Source organism: Triticum aestivum, chromosome 3B (assembly GCF_018294505.1).
Source record: "Triticum aestivum cultivar Chinese Spring chromosome 3B, IWGSC CS RefSeq v2.1, whole genome shotgun sequence".
Lineage (NCBI taxonomy): Eukaryota > Viridiplantae > Streptophyta > Magnoliopsida > Poales > Poaceae > Triticum > Triticum aestivum.
Genome location: NC_057801.1, coordinates 153527632 through 153539052, shown reverse-complemented (window position 1 = coordinate 153539052; position 11421 = coordinate 153527632). Strand labels below are relative to the sequence as shown.

Sequence of the window (11421 nt, the reverse complement as noted above, 5' to 3'; positions counted from 1 at the left end):
TAGGTAAAGCGAACGTCAAGCATGCGTAGAGTCGTATCAGTGGCCGATAGGACTTGAGAGAGTATTTGTTCTACCTTTAGCTCCTCGTTGGGTTCGACACTCTTACTTATCGAAAGAGGCTACAACTATCCCGTATACTTGCGGGTTATCAACATCCATTCTATACTGAGCACGTGCACGCACATCCATGGATGAACCGCCATGGCAAGAGAGTAAAGCGGCTAGTGTTCGGCAACGATTCACAACCTTCTGTAGAGGCAAAGACATTGACATGTAAATATGCAAAAATAGTTCACATGATATAAAACATATGTTCATATTAAGAAGGCCTCTAACCTGTAGAGTACTCCTAACGAGAACGCTCGTTTCTCTACCAGGTGCGCGGCCAAGCAGCACATTACTATCATTGATACATCTCCATAGCTCCGTGCCCTGAATAAAACTTAAGTGACACACCACTCATGGAGAAATGACACATGTTCAAAAAAGAGACAAAAAGACATACCACTCGGTCATGCAGAGGGCCATAATCTAGGTGTGCTCCAATGGTCTCCCTAATAGAGTTGTTGAATGCACCATTAGCAGCCTCACTTGGCATTACTTCCAAGCAATCGACACGAGTCCAAGCACCCTTAAGGATAACTCAGTACTCTTTGCGAAGCCACTCCAAATGACTGAAATATGCCCCCTCATCATTGTCAGGTGTGTGATCATCTTCAACTCGGGCATTCCTCTGAGCATTCCACATGTCCACCCACATAAGATGGTGATCCTCCCAATTAGTGACATTCTTGTTGTGTTGTCGGCTCGTCCTACAAAGCATGAGAAGTATCGGTATCAACTTCATTTTTCCATGGTACACATTGATCAACATATGGTACAAGAAACTCTCACCTATGTAGCACCACACTTGTCTCAACATACTCCGACGGGGTGCGTTGTTGTACTCCAAATTGCTTCAAACACGATGTGGAAGATGCCACTCCACCGCAAAAAAGCATATCATGGGGCAACGCACACGCCAAAGATGTTGGTCACGAAGGCACATATTGCTTAAAGGGAACTGCCTAAGTACCATGTACGACCTCCAATTAACCTACATCACAACATGTCACTAGCTCATGCACAACAAAAAAAAATCTGTAATGATGGCAAGGCATTTGATAATTACCTGGTTGTAAGTAAGCATGTCAAGCTCGCTTATGTATGCCTTGTACCGCCCCATGGCGGCGATACTCGACACTTGGACAATAGCCCACATGTATGCGATAGTGGGATACCGCTCCTCATCCCCGTCAAAAGGCCACTCCCAAGGTTCTTCCGGAGCAATGGTCAAGTTACGGCCCACAGGGATACGCTCCCACATCCAAATCTATAGGGCCCAAACAAAATCACCAAGACAAGATTTCGGCTTACTTCTCATACATGCTCCGTCCAACTGCATGACCGGGTACACACATTAAACAATCACATGCAAAAAAACTCTTTCATATAATGAGAATGCATCAAATTAGCATTACCTGACGGTACAAGAAGGCTAGTGCCGCTGACCCCCAACTCCACTTAACATCCCAGTTACAAAGAGGGTCCAAGAACATCCACGAGGCTGTGTCTCCCGTCCCGTCAGGAAACACCACTTGAGTCAAAAGATTCCATAAGTAAGCCCTGGCGTACCTCTCCACAATAGCCGGACTGGCACTCTCTGGGCACTCGTAAAAATGTTCTTGTAGCCACGAGAACAAAACACCAGATGGCCTAGGATCCTTCTTTGTTTCATGAATCCACGGGGAAGGTTCAACACCAACCAAACCTGCAACCCCTTGTCGCCACCCCTCAGACTTCACCTTCCCGGTAAGAGCCCTGCTCTTGATCGGAAGACCGGAGATCATCGCAATATCCTCCAAAGTGACGTCATCTCACCAAGAGCAAGGTGAAAAGAGTGCGTCTCCGGCCTCCGACGGTCCGTAAGGGCGGTAATGGCCGTTGAGTTCAGCCATGGTGGTGTGCCTTTAAAGTTGAGCACAAACTGGAGAAGACCCATTCTTCTAAAATAATGCTCGTAGCGACGGTCATACTTCAGGGACTCACGTGGGTTGTGGCCTCTCAACCGAAGTACTGGAGGAACCTACAAAAAACACACGCACAATTTATATACTTCTCTAAACTACTCACAATATGAGAATCAACAATGTAGATACATAATTACCTCCCCTCTTTCCACTAGCACATCACGATGCTTCTCCTCGTAATAATCATCAAGGCCGGGATATTTATCCGGCTCAAACATCCTACAAAATAAGGTCAATGGATTTGTTATGATATATGCTTAAAATTATGACCACATCATATGCAAAATCGTGTAAGAACTACTACAAATTACCCCAAAGATACAAATCACGAACCACATTACCAACACCAATTCTTTTCAATCTATTTTATCCTAAAGAATCTATCACAAGTAATTATTAACAAATAATAGATTCAACCTAATCCGAAAAATGGTCTCTCTCTAAATCCAATACTAAACAAGTTAACTAAGAATACTTCAACACAAGGAGTACAGGCCGGCCAGGAGTACATGTCTTCTTTCTAAACATAATGTAACCAAAATATTCATCAAACAAATAACTAATAACTCATCTTAGGGTTCCACCATGTTTAAAAAAAATGCATCTACAATAGCCAATCTTGGCTGAAAATAAATGGAGGATTGGGAAGAGAATACCTCAAGCAACTCGGGATGCTCCGATCTACTCATTTTGATGATCAAAATAGCAGATCTGGGGGAGATTTGATGAAGAAAAGGGAGGGGGCGGCCGCCAGTTCGTCCCTGGAAGAACTGCCTGACCGGGGCGGCGAGTGGGCCGGGTTAGGCCCCCGCGGCCCGGCGCGCATTAGTTAATCCAGTCCAGAAACGTCAGGGACATTGCGTTTCTCACGTGCCATGTCAGCGAAAACAGCGGGTTCAGACTGACTGTGGGCCAGGGCAGAAACGCAACCTACCACGGCGTTTCCGTGTTGGCCAGAAACACTAGCTGTCTCGGCGTTTCAATGTTGGGTGAAAATGCCGCGGGGCCTGGCGTTTCTAAAAAGGTCAAATCGTGAAATACTTTTACGCGGGGTTTAGTTTGTGACGATAAACGTTGACAAAGTCAGAAAAGTAATTTCGTCCCCAAATCGACGCCCAAATGAAGGGAAGTTGAGAAAAAAAACACGAAGGGAAGCGCAGCGCAGCGCCCCCTCTCCTACCTCCACCGCTCAGAGTCCAGAACCCTCCTGCTCCTCCTCCGGCGGCGACAGCAGCGGGCGGCGGGGATGAGCACGTGGAGCTAAGTCGTCACGGCGCACTAGCCGCCCCTGCGTCGGCAACTTCACCAGCCCTCACTAGCTCGACCTCGCCGTGGCGTACGCACCCGCACAACCCCTCTCTCCGCTCCCTCCCTCGAATCCCCAGTCTAGTAGGGTTCAGCTCCCACCCGGATCCGCGTATTAATTCCTGCCATACTCACCTTGGCCTCCTTTCTGCGTTCGAATTCCCGGGGCCCTAGGGTTTTGCTCCCAGCTAGAGGCGGGCGCCTGATTCATTCCTCTCCGGCGAGTTGTTTTTTCTGATTGGCTTTCTGGGAGGATCTGAGGTCATGAGTGCAGGTGCACAGCACTACTGCATACAGTATTTCTCTCGGTAATCAGTATCCTTCTGAAAGTTCTTCTGTAGTCCGATTCCACCTTCCAGTCTGGTTCGGAGCTATATATATATATATACACACACACACACACACATATATAGGACTCCTCAATTGAACTCTGCGAAAATCGATGGAGAAAGCTTCTGTTTCGGATGATTCTCCAGATTCGAGCGCCGATTGCGATTGGTCCCAGCTTCAGACTGACCTGCTCCTCCAGATCTTTGGCATTCTTGAGATCCCTGATCTCTTCAGCTCAGGTGTGGTCTGTCGATCCTGGCACCTCATTTATCTGGAGGCCCGCCGTCTCCGGCGGTGCTCGCCGAACCAGAGCCCCTGCCTTGTTTACTCACCCGGCAACCGTGACGCTAACACGGTCACCCTGCATAACATGTCCACCAACAAGCTTTACCACGTCACTCTATCGGAGCCTGCCTTCCGCACACGCCACGTCATGGGCTCCTCCTACGGCTGGCTTATCACTGCGGATGAGCGGTCGAATCTCATACTAGTCAACCCTGTAACCAGAGCTCAGATATCTATGCCTCCCCCTGAAACCATGAACAATGTTAGACTGCTGTACACTGAAGAGGGCGTGCTAGATGGATACGATGTTCTTTACATGGATCTCTTCTCTCGGGATTTTGACAATGAAATGGAGCCGTACCATCTTACACTTGAAGAAGCCCGCTTCTACCTCTATGCGAGGGTCGTTCTTTCTTGTGATCCCTCCCATGGAAACTGCACAGTTCTCGTAGTACAATTGCCAAAGGATCAACTCTCTTATACTAGGGTTGGGGACACCAAATGGACCTGGATTGATGCAAATCCAAATTGTAGGGCTTATCAAGATATACTTTATAACAGTAATGATGGTTTGTTTTATGGTGTTCGTGGTAGGGGTCAGGTTGATACTATTAATCTTAATGGACCTTCCGCTGAAGTGAAAGTTATTTTGAAGCCGATCATATCCTATCAAGCGCATAGTAGATATATTGTTCAAGCACCATGGGGAGATTTTTTCCAGATATGGAGACATGATAAATATAATAAGGAGAATGGGAGAAAGGACCGGGTTGCAGACAAGTTTTTCGTGTACAAGATTGATTTTGTTGAACAAAAGCTCGTCCAAACAAATAACATCCAAGATCATGCAATGTTCATTGGTTACTGTTGACTCAGGGAGAGAGGAGTACCTGCAGCGTGAGTGTGAGTGTGTGTGGCGGCTCTCACTGGGAACGGGAGGATGGATGCCCCTTCTAGGTCAGCTTCTCCTCATGGGCTTGGGCCCTAAGTGATACATATGATGGGCTTGGGCCCATACCGGTTCAACACTCCCCCTCAAGATGGGTGGTAGATATCTATCATTCCCATCTTGTCACATGCCAAGTTACAGTCCTTTGTTCCTAGTCCCTTTGTCAAGCAATCTGCAAACTGCTGCCCAGAACTGACATGACCAAGGCTGATGATCCTAGCATCAAGTTTCTCCTTAATGAAGAAGCGATCAATTTCCACATGCTTTGTCCTATCATGTTGAACTGGGTTATTAGCAATGGCTATAGCTGACTGATTGTCACACCACACCTTCAAGGGGCCCTTCCTCAGAAGTTTCAACTCGCTCAGTAGGTACTTCACCCAGAGCATCTCACACAACCCTTGAGATAATGCTCTGTACTCAGCTTCTGCTGTCGATCTAGACACAACTGTCTGTTTCTTGCTTCTCCATGACACCAAATTTCCTCCCACAAACACACAATAGCCAGAAGTTGATCTTCTATCATCTTGACAACTGGCCCAATCAGAGTCACTATAGCCATCCACCTCAAGATGTCCACTTCGCAAACCACAACCCTTTACCCGGAGTCCCCTTCAAGTATCTCAGAATTCTGTGCACAATATCAAGATGCCCACTCCTTGGTTCATGCATGTATCTGCTCACCACACCCACGGCATACGTAATGTCAGGCCTGGTATGACACAAGTACAATAACCTCCCAACTAATTTCTGATAATCTTCCTTATTCACCAGCTCACCTGATTGAGCTGTCACTCGATGATTTTGTTCAATCGGCGTAGGGGCTGCACGACATCCCATCATGCCCATGTCACTCAAGAGATCCAAGGTGTATTTCCGTTGGCACAAAGATATTCCCTTCTCTGTCCGAGCCACTTCAATGCCAAGGAAGTATTTTAGGTTGCCCAAATCCTTTACCTCAAACTCCTTGCTTAGACACCCCTTCAATCTCTCTATTTCCTCCTTATCATCTCCAGTGATGATAATGTCATCCACATAAACTGCAAGGATGGTGATCTTCGGATCAGAGAGTGAGTGTTTGTAGAACACCGTGTGGTCACCATTACATTGACCATACCCCATAGCACGGACAGCACATCTGAACCTATCAAACCAAGCCCTCGGTGATTGCTTCAGTCCATACAAGGATTTCTTCAGCCTGCATACCTTCCCCGTGGTCTGTGAAGTACCAAACCCTGGTGGTATCTCCATGTACACTTCTTCCCTCAACTCACCATGCAAGAAGGCATTCTTGACATCTAATTGATGCAACTTCCACCCAAAGTTTGCAGCACAGGAAACTAATATCCTTACTGTGTTCATCTTTGCCACTGGAGCAAACGTCTCGTCATAGTCCATTCCATAAGTTTGACTATATCCTCTGGCGACCAATCTAGCCTTATACCGTTCCACCTTCCCCTCAGGATTTTGCTTCACTGTATAGATCCACTTACAACTCACTGCTTTCTTTCCTGTCGGCAATGTGGTTAGCACCCACGTCTTGTTTTTCCTCAGTGCTTCCAACTCTTCTATCATCGCTTCACGCCACTTCGGATCTTGCTTTGCAGTCTTCCAATCCTTTGGGATTGACACAGTTTGAAGAGAGGCAACAAACACTCTATAGGAAGGAGACAAAGCCTCATAAGACACACAATTTCCAATGTCATGATCATCAAAAAACTTCGGTGGTAAAGCCTTCTGTGCCGCTTCACGTGTCCCCTTTCGCAACGCAATAGGCAGTTCCACCGTGTCAGATGAGCTTGCACCACTGCCTTGTTGCTCCCCCTGCACTTGCTGCTCCTCCTGCACAAGTGGTTGCCGCCGTGAATAGACCAGACGTGTGTCAGATGAGCTATGCACTTGTGGCACTTGTGGCTGCCGTCGAGAGTACACTAGGGGAATATTCTGCCACCGATCTGGAACAGGGAGCTGGAGATTACCAATCTGAATGGAACCCACTGTTGGCTGGACCTGAACCTGCACATCACCATCAGTGAGAGTACCAACCGGAATTGTACCCACAATTGGCTGGACTTGAACCTGCACATCATCATCAATGTTAGTGCCCACAGAATCCTCCTGAGTGTGAGACACAGCCTTCTCCCCCTCTTGACCATCCTGCACAGAGTGTAAATGGTCAAGCTCTTGAAACAACACACTTAGATCTGTTGGCTCACCATAGAATGGCTCAGACTCCCTGAAGGTTACATCCATACTGACAAACCTGCGTTTCTCTGAGGGATACCAACATTTATATCCCTGCTGACTAGAAGAATAGCCCAGAAAAATACACTTCACTGCTCGCGGATCAAGTTTTCCAACAGAAGGACGGTGATCACGAACAAAACAGGTACTGCCAAACAATTTTGGGGGAACAACAAACTTAGTTTCTCCATATACTAGCTCACACGGAGACTTCATGCTTAGTATTCTTGATGGTGTCCGGTTGATCAGGTATGTGGCTGTCATCACTGCTTCACTCCACAAGAATTTGGGCACATTCATCGTAAACATCAATGACCGAGCAACCTCAAGAATATGCCGATTTTTCCTTTCCGCCACTCCATTTTGAGGAGGGGTGTCTGGGCATGAAGTTTGATGAAGAATACCTTGATCAGACAAGTAGGCCCCAAATGTGTTGTTCACATACTCTGTCCCATTGTCAGTCCTGATCAGCTGCACCTGCACCTGAAACTGATTCTTCACCAAGGCATGGAAATTCTGGAAACAGCTAAACACCTCATCTTTGTGACGCATCAAATAAATCCAGGTCATACGAGAATAGCAATCGATGAATGTCACAAAGTATTTCATTCCATTCATTGATACAACTGGGCTCTTCCATACATCCGAATGAATAAGCATAAAAGGAGATATGCTCCTAAGCCCCTTACTCACATATGAGGCTCGTGTGTGTTTGGCATATTCACAAGCATCACATGTCAACTTGCCCTTGCCTATCCCACACATAACATCCGGAAAGATTCTACTCATCTTATCAAAAGATACATGTCCCATCCTACAGTGATGGATCATCGCCTCCTTCTCCTTGTCCTCCATGGTCGCAGCACACACCAAGTCCGGCTGCACCTCCTGGTCCATGTACCAGAGCCCCCTACGCCTGGTGCCAGTCCCAACTGTCTGGCTCGTCTATTGCTCCTGAATCACGCAACCAAATTTGGCAAGGATCACACGACAGTCAATTTGATCAATTAGGGCATTGAAGGAGACCAAATTGACAGGAAAAGCTGGCACATGTAAAACCAAGGATAGGGAGATGGTTGGAGTGCACTTGACTGTGCCAACCCCTACGACAGGCTGGTTTGTGCCATCAGCAGTTTGCATAGTGCCCGTGTGAGACGGAGGGTGCTTAGTGTAAGACTCAAACACGCAAGATTTACTAGCAATATGCTTAGATGCTCCAGAGTCGAGAACCCACTCTGGAGCACTCTCATTAGAAGCAAGAGATGCCTGTTCTGGATTACCTTCATCAGTGGAGGCCCAGAGAGCAAAGTCTCCATAGTCAACATCATCTGCATCTTTGCCTTTTGATGTCCTAGTGTCCTGCCACTGTCATGTGAGCCCTCTGATCCCCTGAGTGTCCTGAGTAGCCACCTCTGCCCCTAGAAGCCTGACCCCTTGAGGTCCCTGAGTATCCACCTCTGCCTCTAGCACTCCTGCCTCTGCCAGTTCCCCCTCCGTTGTATCCCCTGCCTCTGCCACGAGTTGGACACGCCCACTTCCAGTGACCTGCCTCCCCACAGATATGACATTTGTTGGGATCGCTCCACTCCATGCGCTCAGTGACTGCAAATGTCGAAGACGGCACAGCCTTCATGTCTGCATGCTCAAGAGATAGCCGCACCTCCTCTTGAGACATAGCAGCAATAGTCTCCTCAATAGAGGGCAGGAGAGGTTGGTGCAACAGGGATGCCCTCCTGCCATGAAAACAACCTCTAAGCCCCTCCAACAGTTTCAGCACACGCCTGCGTGCAATCCACTTGCGCCCTGACTCGATGCAAGCCGCATCGTAGAGTTCCAGAGGGTCGCAGTTATCCTGCTCTGCCCACAAAGCCTGCAGCTCTGCCACATATGTCATCACTGACATGGCGTCGCCTTGATGCAGCCGACTGATCTTCCCCTCAATCTGAGCAATTAGCATGACATTGCCCTTACCTGAGTACAAGGTGGACAGAGTCGTCCATATCGCAGCGGATGTGGATAGCCCCTCCACAGAGCGTACAATGGGGGGCACCATCGAGTTCAACAACCAGCCAATGAGCACAGAGTTTATGACCTTCCATCTTTTTCCCTCCACAGTAGTCTTGTCTCCTGGTTCAGCAACAACACCCAACAAGTGCCCATCAAGCTCCTTCTGTTCCACAGCCAGCAACGCCCTCCGGGACCAGCTCAGATAATTGGTAGCCCCCTCTAACTTCATGTCCATGGACGGCAGTTCGACCTTCTGAGCCACTTCCTATCGAGGAACGATGGCCCTAGATTTTGACTCCTCGAAGATCTTAGCAAGCTTCTCGAAAGCCTCAGCAAGGCCTGTTGGCTCAGCCATCTTTGGTCAGGAGGAGTGGAAGCAGCAACACTCAGTAGCAGCAACGGACACAGCCTCTACACACCCAACAACAGCAGCCCACAGCAGCAGTAGCACTGACCACCACCAGTAGCAGCAAGCAACACCTCTTCCTCCCAAGGAACAGTAGCAGCAACGGCAGCTCCAGGACCACGACCACCTCTCCTACCTCCTCCCGCTGCCTCACGCAGCAGCAGCAGCAGCACAGAAACTCCAGCAGCACCTTGCGCACTCACGCAAGCACTCCTCCTTCGCATGGACAACACTTGCGCAGCCTTCAGGTCGCGAGTCCCTCCGTCCTCTGCCGCGTCAGCCCGTGCACGGCCGCGCAGGCAGCGCCGCGCCCGACCACTCGTGCGCAGCAGCGCGTTGACGCCGCGACCGTCGTCGCCCAGGCACTGGCCCGCGCCCGCGCCTCGCCGGCCGGCGCCGCCGTCCGTCAGGCCCCGCCGAACCTGGCCTCTGATACCATGTTGACTCAGGGAGAGAGGAATACCTGCAGCGTGAGTGTGAGTGTGTGTGGCGGCTCTCACTGGGAACGGGGGGACTGGATGCCCCTTCTAGGTCAGCTTCTCCTCATGGGCTTGGGCCCTAAGTGATACATATGATGGGCTTGGGCCCATACCGGTTCAACAGTTACAACAGTTCATTCATGCTTCCAGTGAAAGACTTCTCTACGTTGATTCCCAACAGCATCTACCACACAGATGACTTGCTGCATTATATCTTCTGTCACAGATTTGGTCTTAGGCAGGCCGTTGTCTTTAATATGAAAGATAGCAGTTTCATTGAGTTATCATCCCCTAGTTCAGATTCAAGATTAAACTGGCCACCCTCGGTTTGGATTCAACCATCACTTACTTGAGGTTAGTGAAACTTACTAATGCAGAATATACACGTTATTTTATTTATCTGCTTTATACTTTGTTTTTTTGGATATCTATCCATGTTCTTTAGTTGGCCAGTTAGACCTTTGTAATCGGCACAAGTGATCATGTCTCCTCCATCTTGTGGAGTCATGCACTTAGGCTGCATGATCAGTATTAAGTAATGGCTACAATTTTTTTCAATATTTCTACTTGTAAATAGATGCTTCGGATGTAAACCTATCCATTCAGTAGGATAAGATTGCTATGGTTGTTTTCAAGGAACACACTTAACTGAGTACTCTCTTGCTTAAAGTGTATTAATACAGAAAGTGTAGAACTTGTAGTGTTGCTAAAACGCGCTTAAATGCTTATCCTTTTATGCTTATTATGGCTGCCAAACCAAATATTTATACTTAAATCTAGATCGAAATCCTTTTGTTGCTCTTGGATGGTTCGGTACATGATACATCAACAATTAAGGAGGCCTACGAATAAATATTGAAGTGCCTGAACTAGCTTTGTTAATATCCTACTCCGAATTGTTTTATTCGTCTGTCCCTAAATCTTTATGTCAAATTATTATCTCTTTCCTAAGGTACCAGCATACTGTTTCGAGTGATCCTAAAACAGATTCTGAACTTTTTTTAGGCGTTACAATATCACTTTTCCAATTTATTATCATCACTATTTATGATGATTAGTATTACTTATCATATAAGGTTAGGTCATGAATTTGTCCCCGTGCCAGAACCATGACTAGGTTTCGAGATCTTATGGGTTTCAACTCTTGCCTATGCTGACTTTTCTGGGGCTAAAATGCTTTGTTGTTGTTGTTGTTGTGTTCAATACATGTATGATCAACTAGCTGGTACGGAGTAATGTAAATAATTTCAATCATGTATTCATGTAGCACATCCATCCCCTATTCTCAGTACAAATCCGATGGTCACTGTAGAAATATAATCATATTGCGTAAACCCCAAAACAAGA

At 47.5% G+C, this 11421-nt stretch overlaps 1 protein-coding gene and 2 long non-coding RNA genes across 3 annotated transcripts; all 3 read right to left on the bottom strand.

The window, feature by feature from the left end:
• Positions 1 to 312: 312 nt before the first annotated feature.
• LOC123065086 (uncharacterized) lies at positions 313 to 1086 on the bottom strand. Its single transcript, XR_006430896.1, has 3 exons — positions 895 to 1086; positions 506 to 812; positions 313 to 432 (listed from the first exon to the last, which is right to left on the bottom strand). It is a non-coding gene; the product is annotated as an uncharacterized lncRNA (long non-coding RNA).
• A 91-nt stretch (positions 1087 to 1177) lies between these two features.
• On the bottom strand, positions 1178 to 2293 carry LOC123065085 (uncharacterized). The gene is made up of 3 exons (XR_006430895.1): positions 2207 to 2293; positions 1521 to 2125; positions 1178 to 1438 (listed from the first exon to the last, which is right to left on the bottom strand). It is a non-coding gene; the product is annotated as an uncharacterized lncRNA (long non-coding RNA).
• A 5476-nt stretch (positions 2294 to 7769) lies between these two features.
• On the bottom strand, positions 7770 to 9424 carry LOC123069117 (uncharacterized). The gene is made up of 2 exons (XM_044491874.1): positions 8463 to 9424; positions 7770 to 8136 (listed from the first exon to the last, which is right to left on the bottom strand). Exon 1 carries the CDS (start codon positions 9422 to 9424, stop codon positions 8534 to 8536), a length of 891 nt encoding a protein of 296 aa, XP_044347809.1. The 3' UTR covers positions 7770 to 8136; positions 8463 to 8533.
• Between the last annotated feature and the right edge of the window lie 1997 nt (positions 9425 to 11421).

Bases quoted from the DNA above. Each gene is read 5' to 3' on its own strand.
- LOC123069117 (XM_044491874.1), bottom strand. From the start codon at position 9,424: ATGGACATGAAGTTAGAGGGGGCTACCAATTATCTGAGCTGGTCCCGG.